This window comes from Eleutherodactylus coqui, chromosome 12 (genome assembly GCF_035609145.1).
Source record: "Eleutherodactylus coqui strain aEleCoq1 chromosome 12, aEleCoq1.hap1, whole genome shotgun sequence".
NCBI classification, from domain to species: Eukaryota; Metazoa; Chordata; class Amphibia; order Anura; family Eleutherodactylidae; genus Eleutherodactylus; species Eleutherodactylus coqui.
In genome coordinates this window covers 69,938,970-69,959,741 of record NC_089848.1, presented here as the reverse complement: position 1 = coordinate 69,959,741, position 20,772 = coordinate 69,938,970, and the positions used below count along the sequence as shown (strand labels likewise).

The window sequence follows — 20,772 nt, the reverse complement described above, 5'->3', positions numbered from 1 at the left end:
AAAGTATACCAGTAACCGCAGTTTGCCGTGGTATATAGGAGTACAGGTATACATTTTTGGTATGGTTTCAAATGAACAACTGCTGCAGTCTAGACTTCAGAATTGGAGGTATAGGGTTGGTTTGAGCACTGCAATAGAAAGTATCAAATAAAAAAATTTGGAGAAAATAGAGATGCTTGGTAGCTATGTATATACAATATGATTATGAACCATATGCAGTTACAGTTGGAATTCAGAAAATCTGATAATGCATTTAACCCTTTAAGAACACAGACCTTTCAACCCCCCCATTTCCATTTTTTTTTCTTTCCACTTAAAAAAAACAACATAATTCTTATATTTACCCATCAACATAGCAGTCTTTTTACGTGGATGAGTTGTATTTTTCATTGATACTATCTAATGTACCATATAATATACTCAAAAACGTAAAAAATTCTTAGTGGAGTGAAAAAAAAAGCTAAATACCGCCATCTTTGGAGGGGTCGTATTTCTACAGCGTACACACTGCAGCAAGAGTGACATGAAAACTTTATGGGTCAGTACAATTACTACAATGCCAAATTTATATAGTTTTTTTTTGCTGTACTTTAATTTTTTTCCTAAGATAATGTATTAAAATTATTTTCTGCCGCCATCTTCTGACAGCCATGACTTTTTATTTTTCCGTCAACATAGTTGTGCAAGGGTACAATTGGTACAATTTTAGAGAACATATGACTTTTTGATCGCTTTCTATTACATTTTTTCTTGGAGACAGAGGAGCAAAAGAAAAAAAAAAGGGTGATTCTGGCATTATTTATTTTTTCGGTTGACGGTCACTGTGCGGGGCAAATAATGTATTACATTGATAGATCAGATTTTTATGAACACAGCAATACCAAATACGTTTTTTGTTTTTCTTAAGAATTTTTTTAATATAAGAATGCAAAATATTTTTTTAACTTTTATAACCTTTTATTTTTTTAATAATTAGTTAAACTGTTTGAAATTAATTTATACTTTTTTTTTTAGTCCCCTTAGGGGACAAGAACTTGCAGTGGTGTCAGCGCTCTTGCAGTATAATGTATATAATACATGGCTTAATAGGCAATCTGCACTGGCAGCCCTGGGGGCTTTCAGAAGGCCCCTGGCTGCTATGGCAACCACACGGAACCCTGCAATCTCATTGTGGGGGCCTGTATGGGACCCCCAAACATCGATTGGGGCATTTAAATGCCACAGTCAGAATTGACCGCAGCATTTAAAAAGTTAACAGCTGTGATTGGAGCCATTGCGAGTGGGTGTTGGCCGTAAAAAACAGCCAGCACCCACATTGCATGGAGCATATCGACCCCCCGATCCACTTCCATACAAACCCTGAACCTCTAGAACATAAATGTACATCCTGTAGCATTAAGGGGTAAAAGGAATTTCCTGATAAAAACATTGCCTAAAGCAAGTGGCACTATAATTACCTAATCCCCGCAGGTCTGCCTTAGTTAATCCATGATGGCCAATCCATGTCTAGGCATAGCAATCTAGTTTTACATTCCAACCATTCAAATAAAGGACCCTCTATGTGGGGGCCCATTTCTTTGATGTCCATATATGCCTTAACAGCCTGTCCATATGGGGGATTGTCAATGTGAGATATACACTAGTAATACAATACAATAATAATATTGCACTGGGCTAGTAGATACAGAATATTTACCCCAAATAGCACTATTTAAGGCCTAAAATTCTTTGTGTGAATCAGTTACTTGCAGTTACTGCGGATGAGAGTGAATATACACATTACTGTCACTGTTTTAGAAAAATTAAAGTTAATCCGGAGTTTCTAAAAATAGTGATCCTCTGGTCAATCCGAGCCCTCAGGATACATCAGACAGACATAGCTATTACACAGCATGCATCCTGCAATACTAGAGACTTCATATTGTTTTAAAATGTGAAAGGTGGGTGAAAAAAACAAAAATGGTGCAGTCATAAGTTATACAGTATATACACATGTGTATATATATATATATGACACTCATATGGGTGTGTGTGTTATATGCATACTTGAGCTACTGGGCCATATGTCTGGAAATATACAGTAGAGAAGGGTTGCCGATTCTGCTCCACTTTAGAAGGCTCATTAAGAAGAGATGTGAGACCAACTCTCGGTTGTGGTTTTGTAGCTGGAGGGAGGCTACGCAAAAAGGCCTGTGGGAGCCATATTACATGAAATAGCAGCCACATCCTGTGTTCATTTATGGCGTGTGAAGTTTTGGGCCAGAAGTCCAGGATTTGTTTTGTGCACTAAGGCCGGCTGCACACAACCGGTTCGGATTCTGTATGCGGGATCACACAGTGCAATCCATCTGTGCCCCCGGCCGGCCACCCTGCGTACCTGCAAAATCTGTAATGCGGATGACATGGGGATCCGCAGGCGGTCATGAGCTGCGCAGTACAGATAAAAAAAAAAAATACTTGTGTTTCCTGCGCCTTTGCTAGGCAGTGACACGGGTACCTGCGGCCCATCCGCAATGTTCATTGCGTATGGGCTGCGGGTTAGACAGCCTCTATTGACTTCAATGGATGCCATCCATGCAGAGTCCGCAGCAAAATAGAGCATGCTGGGATTTTTGCCTCCACTCGCAGAATATGCAATTCGTTTCTGCGAGTGTGAAGGGAAAAGCAAAAATACATACCTTTAATGCGTGTGATTTGCTGCGGATCCTCCGTGTGGACACCGATCACGGATTCCACAATAGGAATCTGGTCATGTGAAGCTGGCCTAAGACTGTGGGAAATATTTTGCTGTGAAGAGACAAAGAAGCTGGAAATGCTGGCTGAACTCAGATGAAGCCTTGCGTGGAAGTGAGTTCCTCTGCATTGTCCAACCATCTTATTTATAATATGGCGTTCCTAGTGAGTGACTAATCCCCCAGATGTCACTAATAGATATATGTACAAGTATATACACAAAAGTACAGCATAGGCTTCATGAAAACTCATTGCCCAAACCAAGACATTTATGTGCAGTTGATTTATCACTTGCTGCTACAACAGCCATAAGTCTTACCACCAGATTTTAACATATAGCAGCAGAGATTAGGACCCTTTTAACAATTATGAAGTTGGGAACTAGTGGAAGCAGCAATAAGGCCTGGCTTACAGTAATTTATCCCAAGGTGTTTATTGAGTTTATAGAGGTATTCTGAAGACTGGGCACAATTTTCTAACTTTCCGCAAAGTTTCCACTTATTTCCATTATTCCAAATATTCAACTAAATCATCAAGCTGAACTTCTTCAGTACCTTTTTTGCTGACCTGCACTATCACTTCTTTACAGCCAGCTTCAGATTTCCACATTGTTATTTAAAATTGCTGTTGGGGAGTGCAAAAACTACCCACAATGCCCCATTGACAGTGACAAGTGCTTAATCAAAACTGTACAACCTGGGTCATCATTACAGAATTTGAAGGCACTAAGCATGCCTGACCAGTAAGACAGCGGCGCTTACATGTCGTAACCATTGGATACCAATGGAGAACTAATGGGGGGAAGCCTCAGATAAAGCAACATGTCTGCAGCTTTGTAAAACATGTTAAGACATTATATTGCAAAATTACATCTCATTGCCTTATGAAGCGTAGAACTTTTGCCGGACTGCCCCTTTAAGACCTAGATTCAATGCAAACTACTCTTAAGCCCGATTTACACAGGACGAATGTCGGGCAAACGATGTCCCAACACTCGTCCCTGTGTGTTCTCGCTCCCGTGCTATCACATAGGAGCGAGTATTGCTGGCTCTCTGACAGAGCGGCCAGCAGAGGACCGCGATGGCTGGAGGAGATTTCACTCCTCGCACTCCCCCCGCCCTTGTCCATTCACTTAACACAGCAGCCATTCAGTACTGAACGGCTGCTATTTACACTGACCGATCGTCGGTCCGGATTTTATGCAGCTTAAACGATAAACTATGATCTGAACTATGATCGTTTAGTGTAAACAGCAGCCATTCAGTACCTAACGGCCGTTGCTTACAGTGAATGGAGAGGGCGGGGGAGAGCGAGGAGTGACATCTTCTCCAGCCGCCCCGCTGCGAGCCAACGATACTCGTTCAGGTGCACAGGAGCTAGTATGTGCGGGGACGAGTGTCGGGCATCATTTGCCCAACAGTCGTCCTGTGTAAATGTGGCTTTAGTTCTGTTACACTAAACTTGTGTTAGTCCTGAAATGGTCATAGAGACCTAATCTAGATGAATGTCTGTAGTTTTGGACCAAGGCAAAGAATTAATGGATTGGTTTTTAGGATCTTTAAAAGAACTTTTAGTTTGAAAATTCTCATTTATCGAATTATTATGCAGATGTTGTTTTTTTTAACATTTGTAACTTTACACTTGATCACTATCTGATTGTTGACTCACTTTCATTCCTCTATGTCTCATCCCTCCTTTCTTAATTCTATTTCTCTTATGTATGTTCTTCTCAACAATCAGTAACCAGAAGGAAAACAAGGTGACTTATGGTTTTCTTATGATAAACACCTGAAAATACAGCAGGTGTTACCTCCCATTATCATGTTGGTGGAAGTGATGAGAGTCCTTAGAGATTAGACACAGAATTAGGCCAATTTTATGTAGGCTAGTGCGATATCGGGCTGTGAAACTCGGCCCCATATCGCACTCGCCAACATGCGACGTTCCAGTGGGTGCAAGGCATTTTTGAGTTAAAACCACCTCGCATCACTTTAGGAAAGTAGCGATTCTAAAATTTATGGTGGAGGATCGCAGAGTGTTTCCCATTGTTTTCAATTGAAAACCTCGCATTGGACCGCACTAATGTGCACCTCGCACGCCATGTAATGCTTTGCCATGCGATGGGCGTTGCGATGCGTTCCAAGGGAATGCCCAAAAATAGGACATGCCGCAATGGTTCACCGAGTGCCGCGTCAGCCAGTCCGAGCCAGCGCTCAATTAACCAATCACAGCATGTAATGTCATTCAATGAATGTCTGTGATTGGTTAATCGGGCGCCGGCTCTAGCTGGCTGACGAGGTGGTCAATGAAACAATCAGAGCAATTGCTTGCTGGAGGCGGGGTATTTAAGCCCCGCTGCCAGAAAGAAATGCTCTGTCGGCACTCAGGAGTGCACGGAAGCCAGCGGAGACCAGGGACCGAACGCCGGCTGCTCGGTGAGTATTATAAGACCCACTCCCCCACCCAAAAATAAGACACTGTGCCTCTTTTGGGGCAAAACTTTATATAAGACAGTGTCCTTTTTTCAGGGAAACACAGTAGAGGCTAACAATCTATTTATTACTATGGATAATTGTTAACAGTAATATGGCCAACCAACTGTGAAGCGATCCAGTGCTCAAACAGATGGACAATTCTATAGACCTATGGCATACTGGCCATCAGACTGACATTTAATGAACCCTACAGCATTACTCCCAGATGGCATATAGTTTAGGTTGAGCACCCTTTCTTATAGGGATTAATAAAAATGAAAATGAAATAAAAAATGAATTATCTTCTATTTGGATCAATCATATTGATTGCTTTTTTCATCATCTACAACCTAATGGGGATTCATTTTAACCTCTCATTCCCAGATGATAGCTTTGCCTCTAGTTTGTAGTGGGCCTAACATGGATTCATCATGTCTTACAATTTATAACCGACACCCAGAATGAATATTCACCAGCCACTTTTCCCAACAGCATTCGTTAATTCTATAATGGATTTTGGCTGCTCGGCTTCCTCTGAGCTGGGATTATTGTCTAATGTGTTTTTTGAAAAAGTTTTACAAAAAGAAAAAACCCTGTTGGACAAGGGAAACCAATGTAAAATTATTTCAGGAACAGGTTTCCTAAAATCTGTTCATCCCTGGTGTGCTGTCATTTCTGACCTGACAAGACTGCACGGTTTGTAATCTGGAGATGCTTAAGATAAAACAATGCTGTTGTCTACTAAGCAAGAGAAAAGTCTGTCTTTGTTCATGACTCTCTGTAGAATAATTTGTTTAAAGTGCTTGTCCAGAATTAGAAACAAGAATAGTTTTTTTTCTAGAAACAGCGCCATCTCAGTCCATAGGCCAAGCCTGGTATTAGTTATTTTAGATTGTTTTATGGATGCAAAAAAAAAACAAAAACGCAATTTTGTCATTATTTTTAAGTATTTATTTTTACAGTGTTCACTGTGTGGTATAAATAATAAGCTAACTTTATCCTGGGGTTAGTTACCATTACAATGATAGTAAATTTATATCGATTTTGTTATGTTTTACTACTTTTGCATAATAACCACACTCACTTTTACCAGAAGACTTCTTTCTGCATTGCTATATTTCAAGACCTATAGCATTTTCCCTTTTCCAATTAGGTAGCAGAATAAGGGTTTGTTTTTTGTGAAACAACATATAGTTGTTATTTGTATCATTTTGGGATATATATGCTATTTAAGCTGTTTTTGATGTCATTTACCGGTAATTTTACAGCACGGATTGCTCTGATGCAGACGTGACGGGAAATATGTGTAGATTTCTTTTTTTTTGTAAAATCAGTTAGGTACCATAGTAAGGATAGACTGCAGCATCTGAGGGGTTAAACAATGGGATTGTAGAATCAATTAAAAAAAACTAAATTAGGGGCAAAAGATGGATAAGATGAGAAAGTGCATATCTCATCATTGCATTTTTGACAAAAAAGACCCCCATTTAGGTGAATCAGAGAGCAAGTATGGGGGCGGTTAGGGGTGATAACGTGGCCAAAAGTCTGTATTACCTCCTACCCTGGAATCACCTGGAGCTTTTAGGTCCCCAATACACCTTCAACAACTGTCAGGCGGACAATTGTTTGTCCAACAGCTGCTTCCCCCGTCTTCCCCATTTGCATGAACGTTCAACTTGGTCGAATGTTCATGTGTTTAGGAAGGCAAGTTGTAGCCTGATAGCTCTGATGCCGGCTTATCTCCCAGGGAACAAAAGGATCAAATTCAAAGTCCCTGATCCTTTTTTGCTCCTGACATACAGCTAAAAACAACAGACATTACATCAAATAGTTTAGACGTTTCCTATAAGTGAAAGCTATTTTGGAACTCACACTTCACTGTCTTACTATTGAATAAGAATTCCCTACCTCAATACCCTCCATGTCTTGAATGAACCTCCTGCTGACAGACTGCAAGGCCTCCTGCGGCCACTCATGAAACCAGTCAATAGCTGTGCAGTTAACTATAGCTGGGAACTTCCGAGCTCGAACACGCAGGGTGGAACCAACTGGAGAAAAACATAAAATGACCTGAATAAGAAAGACGAAAGAAAGTTAACAATGACAAGACACAAGCACTCCGCAAAGGCACAGAAATACATTATTACCGTGACCTCAAGCTTCTGCTTGATTTATCAGTGACTTCAAACATCTTTATTGCACCTCATAGTGTGTTTTCCATAAGTAAACTTCTGCACATGACAAGACCTTGTTGTGAGACGATCATTTCCCCAATCTCTGCTGTAATCTTTCTTGTGGCTAGCAATCTACAGTTATATATACGTCTTTCGCTGTACTACATAGAGGGGGTAAATACCCTTACTTACTGGGATCATTGGTCTGCCAATAATTGTGATTTACGTTCCTTAATACTTTTAAAATTATTTGAAGCCAGAAAAGCTTCCCATGTGCTGGATTCATTACATTTTCTGCTATTAAGTGACATTAATGACAAGTAGAAACACAACCTCAGCTGCCTCGGTTCCTGACAAATTGAACACTTAATCCCGTGTTACTCTAAGACACTGATTCATCAGGCTGATTCTTTACGTAAGACGTTTTGATAAATCAAACGCACAGGATTAAAAGACACTTTCCGACTGGAGATAAAATGACACGCTTTCATAAATCAAGGTATGATGGTGCTTACAATGTCAGATTGCCACCTGCACACAATGCAAGATATGATACTGTGACAATATGATTAATGAACTAAATTAATAGGGCTTGTACCAGAATATCAACAGGATAGGGGATAACTTGTTGATCGGTGGGGGTCCCACTATTCAGACCGCGCCGATCTGGAGAACGAGATTATCGTGTCCCGCTCTCCTATCACTGCGGGGTCGCTTTCTTCCCCCAAGCATGTGCGGTCAGCACTCCATTCATTTCAATTGGAGTGATGGAAATACCTGAGCGGGTGAATGGCTCAGGTACTTGGCAGTCCCAATGAAAGTAAATGGAGTGCTCCATTCAGTCTTCTCCTCACTGTGGGTCTGCAGTAACCCTGCAGTGAGGAAGGTGGGGGGGACACAACCCCTATACTTGAGATTGGCAGAGGTCTCACTGGTGAGACCCCCAACAATCAGCAAGTTATCCCTTGTCCTGTGGATAGAGGATAACTTGATATTCTCATACAACCCTTTTAACTCTGTGGAAAAATGTTGTTTTAGTCTTTCTGTATTATGGAACTGTATTTCTGGATCTTACAGGGGGATTTTCATTTTAGACATGTATGGTGCATCCACAAGGATGGGCCATAAATATCTGACACATGCTGGTCCCACTTCGCAGATCTGCAACTATCTCCAGAACAAGGGTCCCCTGAAAATGTGAAGTGACCACAGGCCGCTGCATCCAGGCAATGAATGAATGGAAAGGTGGCTGTGCATGTGTGTGGCTCTCTCCCTTTACTTCTATGGGAGTTATGTAAACAGCCGAGCATTTTTTGTGACTCCCATAGAAGTGAAGGGAGAGAGTTGCACACATGTGCAGCTGCATATCCACCCAATTGCTACCACACCAGGTCAGACAGAGATCAAGGGACTGCTGTTCTGAAGATTGATGAGGGTCCCAGAAGTGGATATGCAATAAATATCTAACGCCTTTTTACATGGGGTGACTTATGGGGCGCAGATGCCCGACAGGCTGTCCCAGCGATAATTGTTCCCTGTGCTTTACCATGGAAACGATCCTCACTAGTAAATGGAGCCGGAGTGGGCAGAGGATCGCTCCGTGCCACCTGCCTCCACTCAACATAAATAAGCAGTCATTCATAAATAAACTACTGCTGTTTACAAGGGTTGATCTGTCATTCAGTTTTCTGCATGCATAAACTGAATGATGAATGAGAAGCAAACAAATTCTCATTTGTAGTTCTCTTGGGGAATGCATTTATAAATAATTTATGGGCCTGTGTAAAAGGGCCTTAAGATGGGAATATCCCTAGAAGGGTTCATCACTGTCCAGGCCTGCAGCAATTTAGGTTTGCTACTATAAGTTACACTAAGATGACACAGCAGTTACAAATAACAAGTTCTTTATACACATATCTTTCTCTGATTGTTTACCAGGGAAATACTGTTGATGGCCCATCTTCACAATAGGTCATTGGTAGTTGATTGGCTGGGGTCCATAGCTCAGGACTTTGGCGGATCAACTGATTGGGCACCCGCTGTCAGCGCCACTACACTCAGGGTTACGGAGCGGAAGCTGCTAATTTGACCCATGTGTAGCGGCTGGCGCTTATAAATGTAAGTGCAGCTCTAATTAAAATCAATGGTAGCTGCACTTGCAGTTAAAATCAGCATTGACATGCCTGAACAGCTGATCGGTTGGGGTCTGGAGTGGCGAACCCCAGCTGATCAACTATTGAAGACCTATCCTGAGGATAGGTCATCATTAGTATTTCCCTGGAAAACCTACATAAGGGTGCTTTCACACAAGATGGAAAAATCCCCCAAGGATGAACCTGCACCAAAATCCACATATCTTACATGTGTACTTTACAGGGCATTGTTTTGGATTTGCAAAGGGTGAAATCTATAGAAATTCTGCACAAGAATCCAAGTGTAAGACATACGGACTTCGGTGCAGATATGTCTGGAGCAGATTTTTCCGCAATGTGTGAAAGTACACTAAGGCCTCCTTCCCACGAACGGATTTACGCCGCGTAAATCCGCGGCAAAAATCTGCTGCGTTGCCCCCTGCTATTAGGTTCTATTGAACCTAATAGCACAATGCTCACGGTGCGGAATTCCACCGCGGAATTTCGCACCATGAAATCTCCCGTCCTCACCCGCAGCATGTTCTATTTGCCGCGGGTGTACGCGCTGACGGCTTCCATTGCAGTCAATGGAAGCCGTCCATTCACGCTATCTCCCGCTGCAACCAGCGGAAGATAGCGTGAAAAAACGCTTCCCCGCCCACCGCCGCGCGTCACATGACGCGGCCGGCGCGTCACGTGACACGGCCGGCCGCGTCATGTGACGCGGTGGGCGTGTCACATGACGCGACGGCGGTGGGCGGGGAAGCGTCTTCACGCTATCTTCCGCTGGTAAGTATGGGGTCTCTGGGGGGCGCCGTGACGGGCTTCACTGCGGAATATTACGCGGCGGAGCCCGTCACGCTCGTGTGAAGCCGGCCTAAGGGCTCAAAATGTACCAAAATTATGGTGGTTAAGGCCCAGTAATTATATGCATTATACATTACAAAATAAACCAACATATACCAGTCTAAATCTTACTTTAAGCTGAAGCCTAACTCTCTCCAGGAAGAATTTCCAGCAATTTTCTCTTGAGTCCTCCAATCCAAGTCCTCGAACCTCATTTCGAATACCAGACACAATGGTGTCCACTTCTTCTTCACTGAACAGGTCAGGGACCTCTCCTGCAAAAAATATATTTTTATTTAACACTGACTTGCATCATTTAAGTTTTCCATGTTTTATACTGAGATTACAGCATAAGGCCTTAGTCAGACGGGCGTTTTTAGCCGCGATTTGCGCATGCGTCCGGCGATTTTATGAAACCATTGCTTTGCAATGGTATCGGACACATGAGCGCTTTTTATGCGCTCGTCCGATAAATTATAGAACAAAAAATTGCAGATCGCACCTATCTGCGATCTGCGATTCCTGTTCTCTTCTGCATATGCGCTCAATGGGGCCGGCGGCAGCAGCGCCGACCCCATTGAGAACATATAGAAGACAAATCATTCTTCTCTGCCACAGCTGTAACAGCTGTGGCAGAGAAGAACGATGTTTGCCCATTGAATTCAATGGAGCAGCAATACAGCCGCTCCATTGAAAGCAATGGGCTGCCGGCGTGCGCGGGGTGAATTGTCGGGAAGGGGTTAAATATATAAGCCCTTCCCTGCAATTCATCCTAAAATGTGTTAAAATAAAAAAAAATTGTATACTCACCTTTCCGCTGCAGCCGGAGTCCAGCTGCGGCCGCTGTCAGTTCTCCTGAACTGCTTCTCGGCACTATTCAGCCGGCGGGGCTTTAAAATCCCCGCCTGCTGAATGATCTGCCTCTGATTGGTCACAGCCCTGACCAATCAGAGGCCGGTTTCACTCACACACCCATTCATGAATTCATGAATGGGTGAGTGACTGCTGCCTCTCAGCGCTGAGCCAATCAGGGGCAGGTCTGACTCACATCCATTCATGAATTCATGAATGGGTGTGAGTGAGGCATGCCTCTGATTGGCTCAGCGCTGAGCCAATCAGGGGGCAGGTCTGACTCACACCCCCTTCACACCCACTGCAGGACGGCCGCGCGGAGCTCCGGCTGCCGGGAGAAGGTGAGTATACAATTTTATTTTATTTTAACACATTTTAGGATGAATTGCAGGGAAGGGCTTATATATTTAAGCCCTTCCCGACAATTCATCCCGGGCTCGCCCGCAGAGCATTGCTTTAAATGGAGGCGGCTCTATTACCGTCTCCATTGAATGCAATGCGCTGGACAGCTCCGGCCCGTTTCTAATGAAACGCGGCTAGGAGCAGATTTTCGGGCGATTTGCGGGCGACTTGCGCGCACCGGTCACGCGATTTGCGGATGCGCATCCGTCATGCGTTCCGCAAATCGCGCGAAAAAACGCCCGTCTGACTAAGGCCTGAGAAGCATAAAGAAGAGTAAGAACCCTTATAAATACTGATCACAATTTTGATTTTAAAGGCCAATCAATGCAGAGCAATTGCCAAATCTCCGGTAAACAATGAGTAGTTTAATAAATTGTTCAAAGAATCCAATTTTCCATCCGTACATCCATGGGGGAGGAGTCTTCTCTCTCAAGCAGATATCATGATTATTGCCTAACGATGGCTCTGCCGAGTGTTATTTGCTTGAAAGGTATGTGAATTATAAATGTAGCTACAAACAACATCATTTCCATTTAGGGCTCATTCACACCTGTTAGGGGTTTCTGCCTCTCTGTTCCATTTTTGGAGCACAGAAACGAAATTAAAAGGGAAATAAATGGACCTGATTTCATGGGTTTTCAAAATTATTTTTAGGTTTGCATAATACATTGAGATCAATGATGAATGATAGGTTTGGCACTTTGGGGAACTTCTAATGGGAAATAATCATTACAATCATTTGGAAAATATTGTAACACAACCTATTGTATACGATCAATTTTGATCGCATGATGTATATTTTAAACAAAAAAACTAAAATCCTGCAGTTCTGACACTGACCACTAGACCTAATAATAGTTTGACTATTTCTGCTCTGTAGAGAAAACTTCTCAGCAGTTATTACTTTATCAGCACAGTCAGGATACAATGACAGGTAACATCTATATACAGATGTGGTGGAACGGGGAGGAATGAGAGTAAGAGTGAAATCCCTGGAGTCAGCGCCCCAAGCGCCTATGAGCTCATAACTTTAGAAAAGAAAGTAATTCCTGGTTCGTTGGCATCACAGCAAGCATCAGTTTATTGACGTCAAGGTTGGGGGTTGCCTAATAAAGGTCACATGGTGCTGTCCCTGATTCTCCAGCGTGTTATAGGAACATATCATAAGATCACACTAGTGAAATTCATGAGTTTAGTTCAATGACAGTTACCAGAAAATAAGTGCAACGCTTCCCGGAGTGCCTGAACCCTATCAGCACGACTCAGGGAACCCAGACACTAGAAATCTTCTTCTGAAATGTTCTAGCAAACCACCCATTTAAATCCAGTGATGGAAATCTCGGAGCAGTGCCAAAGACGTTTGGTCCCTCCATATATTTGGGAACTGATATGTATGAATTGTTGCAGTTGGCAGCCATTGCTTTAAATATTTCAGCTACCCTGCTATATAGTGTGATTTCATTTTGGGCAAGGCCATACCTGCCATTTCTTTAGGGCGCTGCAAAGTTTCCACCTGAAGCTTGGCTCTGAACCTTCCCCATATAAAGGAAGAAATAGGGAGTTTACAGTAGTAAATAAATGCTGTGGTATTATGACTAGAGATGAGCGAGCATACTCGCTAAGGACAATTGCTCGATCGAGCATTGTCCTTAGCGAGTATCTCCCCGCTCGGAAGAAAAGGTTCGGCTGCCGGCGCGGGTGAGAGGTGAGTTGCGGCCATGAGCAGGGGTGAGTGGGGGGGAGAGAGAGATCTCCTCTCTTTTCCTCCCCGCTCTCCCCTGCCGCCAGCAGGCGAATCTTTGCTCCCGAGCGGGCAGGTACTCGCTAAGGGCAATGCTCGATCGAGCAATTGCCCTTAGTGAGTATGCTCGCTCATCTCTAATTATGACATCAATGAGTTCTACACTATAGAGGAGATTCGGGAGCACTATCATTTACATAAGGTTCACCCTCCTGACCACAGATAAAGGGAGAGAGCTCCATACTCTAAATTTATCTTTCAGAAGAGTCAGTAAAGGGGTAATATTGAGGTTACCTGAGTATTGGCAATCCCTTGGTATATATAACCCCAAATACCTAAATTGCAGAACTAGACTGAAACAACCTATTTCTTCCCCCATTACCCAGCCCCGAACCACTAGCAGAATAGATTTCTCCACTTTATGATCAACTCGGAGAAATGGCCAAATCTATCAATAAGTGAAATTGCATGTGAGAGAGTGCTTTTTGGAAAAGACATAAATAAGACCATGTCGTCAGCATATAAGCCAATGCGCTCCTCCCGAGGGCCAATCGCTATATCCCGATAGAGAGGGTCTTGTCAAATGAGTAGTGCTAGAGGCTCAATGGCTATGGCAAACAAGAGGGGCTCGGGATGATTTCTGCTTGTGAAGAAGACAACAATAATTACATTATATTAGGGCATTGCTGATATCGTGCAGTAATCTAATATAGTAGTGCAGTTTGGTCCAAATTGGAGCTTAACTTTTCTGGATAGTATGTAGCGGACACATTTCTTTTACTTGCTCTTATAAGTATAATGATTACAAGGTTAAGTTCCTTATGAGAACGGTTTAGTGATGTCTCCTTTCCCCAAAGTTCATTGTAACCAGAGACAATTTATCAATGGGACAAATCTTTCAAGAAACGTGTTGATGTAATCACCTGATGCCAACAAGTCATTAATCAGGACGAGAAAGCGTTCATCTGGAACATGGGCATCTGTCAGCAAAAACACAGTGGGCATATTCTTGGCTCCAGTCCTGATGTACAAATTGGCAAGATCCACCTGTAAAGGAAAGGAGGCAGTGATTTATACTTTGTGGCTATGTTGATGCAAGTATAAAAACAAAAGCCTCTATGACTGTAAGGTTTTTGTTAGCCTGTCTACCTGCTATATAGCTGTATTCATCATCAATATAACTTGTGCACTAAAAACACCTGGCTGTGTCATTCCCACATTAAGAGTAGCACCAGAGCCAGGTCCCCTATTAATGAATGAAGAATGACTTTCCGAATTTCCAGCATGCAGGAGTACATGACCTACGGCTGACTACATGTTGGTAGTTTTTCATGAGCTTAAACAAGTCTGGTATTCCAGCTGTTATAAAACTGAAAGTCTCAGCATGATCTACATGACAGATGCATTCATAAAAGCCCTGCAGTGAAAGCACAGAGTTGCAAATACTGTCCATATAAGTGCTAACAATACCTGGCTGCACCATACAGACAATAAAAGACTATTACTAGCAATACTACCAAATAATGACATGCAGTTTACAGTTGGAAATACCACATAAAGATAGAAGGCTTGTCATTTATTTTTAATTTTTGCCATGATTAGTGACTAATGAGCTGCCTAAAAAGTGCCAGTATAATTTTATAGTATGGTAAATTGCTAGGCTATGTCAGTGTTTCTCAGCTCCAGCCCTTAAGTCCCCCCAACCGGTCATGATTTGAGAATATCCTATAGAGAACACCTATGGCCATTTCTGGGGCACTGACAATCTTTATAGCACCTGTGCAATACTAAGGTAATCCTGAAAACATGAGAGAATCATTGTGCAGGAAAGATCAGAAGAAACGCTGCAGCACTTATAGGCATAGTGGCCATGTTATCTGTCCGTCTTACCCGCAGGTCTTGGATCCCATATCCATTTTTCAAAGTGATCTGAAACACTTCAAGGGAGCTGATGTATGCTGCCAATTTTGACAGACTTTGTTTACCACTGCCACCAACTCCAATCAGTAAAGCGTAACCACGAGGAGCTTCTAAAATGCGGCTTATACGACATCTGAAACAAAAAACAGCATAAAAGGACAAATAATATGCAACGTATATTAACAAACGAGTTTCACTAACAAACAAGTTATTCCATGTAAAAACTCAGAATACTACAAACTATACTAATTACAATAAATAATAGGTTACACTTCCGCTAACAATAGCATTTTAGGTACATTAACAGATAACGGGTATGTTACAGATATTCAGTGAGGATTCCACACTAGAGAATCACCATGGATTACTGTGCAGCGCTAGTTAGCAGGGTTTCAAAACCACATTAACACTTAGGGGATTTTAGGACATGCCATACAGTCAATGTGAGGGCTCAGTCACACGGGCGCATCGGCGCCTGTGTTCTTGCACCACAAGACGGCTGCACTGCAGATGCAGAAAACTCTCCGCACTGCCGGAAAAAAGAACATGTGACCGGCTGCATTGCCGGTCACATGTTCTTTCTTCCGGCGGTGCGGAGAGTCGTCTGCACCTGCAGTGCGGCCGTCTTCTTCGTGCAGGATGCGCCCGTGTGACTGAGCCCCCAAGGCAAATTTAGGACATGCCCTGCAGTATATGACAAAGACTTGAAAGACTGCTGTGGACTTCACGTTTTGCAATTTAATGATTTTGCCAAAGTTTTGTGGAAAAATCTGCATTCTGCAACAAAGAAATCCTGCTACGTCTGGTCACATCCTTATATTTTTTATAAAAGTTTTGCAATAATGTAATTATTTTAGTACAAATAACAAAATTTGATCTTCCAGTTTTTGAAAGGACAAGCTAACTATTTTTGATTGTCACTTTTTTCTACTCTAGTCAGATGTTTTTCACTATATTATGTATTAGCTACATAAAAATCCTTGTCGACCACTAGAATTAAAAGGGCCACAATGCTCTGCAAACCATGATGTTAGGCTCTCCACTGACTTCAATAATGATGCCATGCACATTCACTCTAGAGAGTGACATCACATCCCTTTGAATATGATACCTTTAAAAATGTGGGTACTTACACATGTTGCATTGCATCTTCAAATAAGACAAGATTCATGGTTGCATTGAGCTCATTGTAGCTGTCAAGGGCTTCAACAAGTGTTTTCCTGAGGGCATCCCATCCTTGAACTGGCAAATAAGAAGGAGCTCCAATGCCATTTGCAAAATGGCAAAATATCAGTGGCTGTTTTAAGAAGAGATGGTCTTCTATATCCTAGTATGAATAAAACAGCAACATTTTCAATGATCACAGAAGTTAAATGACCTTCTTAATAGCAACTCAAACACATTGACCCAATAATAAAATGTGCCAGAATCATGCATTGTGTAGCTAGTATTTGGATATTGGAGCACGCAGAGTCTTACTTCAAAGTATTTTCTTGCTGTGTCATACAGAATTCTCTGAAATAATTCAGAGTCTTTAGCTTCTACCAACTTGTCTCCATACACCCGCGATGACTCATGAAGCCAAAGTAGAATCAGATCATTTGGTTGCTTTAAACAATCTGGAGTAGCAAACAAAATTCCCTAAAACAGAAAAGAATATAAAGCATCTCAGTTTAATTAAAACCCAAACTAAAGAAACTAGAATATACTTTGTCAGGAGTTAGGTAGTATATGTAAAGATTTCAAAGGTGTCAAATCAGCAATGCTGTGTTTGTAGGGTTGTTGGTGATTTGCATTCCAGCAGTAACCATAATGAATAGGGACTAAAAGAAAAAAGACTGGAATGGGGGATGTAATCTATTTTATAATTCCTCTTCCAGTATTTTTCGAAAAGTCATGCAATTCCGTTCTACTATAATCATACTTTACTTCATTGCTTTACTTTCCCTCACCCCCCTATATTAGCAGGCTTTCCCAAGCACATGGAACATTACACTAATATATTTTAACCCCTTTATCTCTGGTTTCAAGCATATCTATACTCCATTATAAATCAGGAAAAGTAGGAATGCCATCTACAGGTCAGCAGATTAGGCCACACAAGTTTAAAAGCTAAAGAAAAAGATTTACAATTGTCTCAAACATTGAAAAGACTCGTTCTGACTTTGAATACCTGAAAAATATTGGCGATATCTCGCAGGTTGAAAATATAATGGAATTTGATAGCAGTTGGAAGGAAATTCTGCACCATTTTCTGGCTAAGCCCCATTGCAGCCTGAATCATCGTTGGTCCAGTCCTCAGAATTGATGAGTGGAACGAGTGTTGCTGGAAGTGGAAACTAAGGATCTTGGCAAAGATGGCTTCTAGTGCATCATTGGAAGGGAAACTTACAGCGAAAACAGTGAAATGTCTCTAAAAAGAAATAAGTGTAATTCATAGTGAAATGGGACAATGGTCAATAATAGAGATGAGCGAACGTGCTCGTTTAGAGCAATTACTCGAATGAGTATCGCTTTTTTCGAGTAACTGCCTAATCGGGTGAAAAGATTTGGGGGGCGCCGGGGGGTTGCAGAGGGAGGGGGGGGGGGGGAGAGAGAGAGCTCCCCCCTGTTACCCCCCGCTGCCTCCCGAATCTTTTCGCCCAAGTAGGCAGTTATTTGAAAAAAGCGATACTCGTTTGAGTAATTGCTCTAAACGAGCACGTTCACTCATCTCTAGTCATTAATAAAATACACTTTATCTAAAGCTCTGAATTACCGTTCTCTATCCACAAGTAATAGACAATAGTTTGAGATTTTAGTAGGGAAAGCTAAAAACGAAGGTAATGCAGAATTGAAACAATGCTTGTAGTGTTAGAGAAGATCATTCAAACAAGCATGAAATGATGGTATGTCCAACTAGATTTGCTCATATTACCTGCAATCGTTGATTAATAGTAAAGCTTCCTGCAGTTGGATTCATACAAGCAACATATTGGCAATTGTGAACTTCTTTGAGGGTCATTTTTTGCCGTTCATACCTGCAGTAACAGATGGGAAAACAGTATAACGTTAACGATAAGGGTCTTCTTCATCTACAATGTGTTGCAGCCAAAGTCACTGTGTAGCTCTAGTCTTAGGCTGGGTTCACACAGGGCGGATTTGCTTTCCGTGGATACAAATATGAACACACAGGTGCTCGGCTTGATACAAGAGACAGACCTGATAAAAGGTGACTTTACCCAAAAGTAGTGTGAATTTTCTAAAATAATTTTAATATCCAAAAGAGAGACATACAGAGATACAAGACCTGCAGTATTATTGCCCTACACTTGACCACTGGCTAACTGGTAACGAGTGACCGTACCGGTTTCAGTAATCTACAGTATTTTGTTCATCAAGATTCTGTTATAACAGATCACTTACTCGTCTGGTATTTCTCATCCTAGCTAAGCTGTACTACATAGGTAGAAAGATACAATTACTTGTCCCAGTGTGTTACAGTAGGGAGGTTTTATCAAATACTTTTTGTATATGAGCATTTGACATATAAAGTATATCTTAATAGTCGTTAACCCCTTAGTGACCGTCCATATGTCTGTTTACAGAAGTCACTAAGGGGCCTTGAACCTACACAATCGCCGCTTTATGGTGGTACAGGTTTCAGCTGGTATGGGTGTCCCGTGCCGCTGTAACGGCTGGAAGCAGAGAAACCTCATTCCTGATCATTTAACATATTTCATTCTGTAACCAATATTGATCACGGCATGTAAGCCTGTGACAGGGGAAGGGCTCCCCTTTTCACCAAGCGGCACCCCATTATGTCATTGTGAGATACCGATGGGTTTCCATGGCAGTCAAAGGCATAACAAAAGCCACCATGTCTGACATGTAGTTCAGCCTATCAGATCCAGTGTAAAATAAAAAAATCCCAACAAAATGCTTAAAAAAAAAATTAAAAATTTTTAAAGTACACAGATATCGCCATGCTTGTAATTACAGGAAGAATCAAAATATTTAGTAACTAATCCCACAAAGGGAACTGTGTAAAAAAATATTTTAAAAAAATTTCAGAATTGCTATTTTTCAGCAATGCATATTAAAAAAGTGCTTTTATTCTATAAAAGTAGTAAAAAAAGTGAAAACTATATAAATTTGGTATCAGTGTAATCGTATTGACCAGCAGAATAAAGGTAAAAGGTAGAGATGAGCGAGCGTACTCGGAAAAGCACTACTCACTCGAGTAATGTGCTTTATCCGAGTATCGCTGTGCTCGTCCCTGAAGATTCGGGTGCCGCTGCGGCTGACAGGTGAGTCGCAGCGGGGAGCAGGGGAGAGCGGGCGGGAGAGAGGGAGAGAAAGATCTCCCCTCCGTTCCTCCCTGCTCTCCCCTGCAGCTCCCCGCTCCGTGCCGGCACCCGAATCTTCAGGGACGAGCACAGCGATACTCGGATAAAGCAAATTACTCGAGAAAGTAGTGCTTTTCCGAGTACGCTCGCTCATCTCTAGTAAAAGGTCATTTATGCGTCATAGTAAACGCTAAAAAAATTAAAATACAATTCCAAAATTGCTATTTTTAGCCAATCCTACCTTTCAAAAAGTGGAATAAAAAGTGATCAAAATATTATTTGTAGGACAAACTACAACTAAAACTACAGGCTGTCCCAGTGTGTTTTTAGTGCGCGCATTTAAAAAAATTATATAAACTTGGAATTGCTGAAATCATACTGATCCAGGGAACAACATGGTGAATGCCAATAAAACAAAACCTTTGTACTTCCACCCCACCCCACCTCCTTCCAAAAAAGTTAAAGGGCCACTCCGTCAAAAACACATTTTTCCATTGCTTCCTCCCTCACTCTGGAGGTCTCCTGTGTATATTCCAGCCATGTCCCGCAGCGCAGCCTCCAGTCTAATGCCTATCAGGCCTTAGTCACACGGGCGTTTTTTTACGCGATTTGCGCATCGCATGACGGATGCGCATGCGCAAATCGCGTGACCGGCGCCGAAAAATCGGCCCAAAAATCGCCCGAAAATCTGCTCCTAGCCGCGTTTCATTAGAAACGGGCCGGAGCTGTCCAGCGCATTGCATTCAATGGAGACGGCAATACAGCGGCTCCATTGAATGCAAGCGCTGCGGGCGAGTGTGGGATGAATTGTCGGGAAGGGGTTAAATATATAACCCCTTTCCTGCAATGCATCCTGAAAAGTGAAAAAATAAAAAAAATGTATGTACTTACCTGCTCCCGGCAGCTGGAGATCCCGGCGGCCGGCCTGCAGTGGGTGTGAAGGGGGTGTGACTCAGGCTTGCCCCTGATTGGCTCAGCGCTGAGCCAATCAGAAGCAAGTCTCAGTCACACCCATTCATGAATTCATGAATGGGTGTGACTGAGATCAGCCTCTGATTGGCTCAGGCTGAGCCAATCAGGGGCAAGCCTGAGTCACACCCCCTTCACACCCACTGCAGGACCGCCGCGGGGATCTCAGGCTGCCGGGAGCAGGTGAGTACATCCTTTTTT

General features: G+C 42.4%; 1 protein-coding gene across 1 annotated transcript in view; it reads right to left on the bottom strand.

The window, feature by feature from the left end:
- DNAH11 (dynein axonemal heavy chain 11) overlaps window positions 1-20,772 on the bottom strand; it is a 270,457-nt gene that overhangs the window by 94,287 nt on the left and 155,398 nt on the right. Inside the window, exons 50-57 of the mRNA XM_066584695.1 lie at window positions 18,192-18,294; window positions 17,448-17,687; window positions 16,754-16,915; window positions 16,408-16,601; window positions 15,245-15,407; window positions 14,278-14,401; window positions 10,492-10,634; window positions 7,116-7,277 (exon numbers count right to left, since the gene is read on the bottom strand). Of these exons, the coding sequence (XP_066440792.1) occupies window positions 7,116-7,277; window positions 10,492-10,634; window positions 14,278-14,401; window positions 15,245-15,407; window positions 16,408-16,601; window positions 16,754-16,915; window positions 17,448-17,687; window positions 18,192-18,294 (1,291 nt within the window). The remainder of the gene's footprint in view (window positions 1-7,115; window positions 7,278-10,491; window positions 10,635-14,277; window positions 14,402-15,244; window positions 15,408-16,407; window positions 16,602-16,753; window positions 16,916-17,447; window positions 17,688-18,191; window positions 18,295-20,772) is intronic.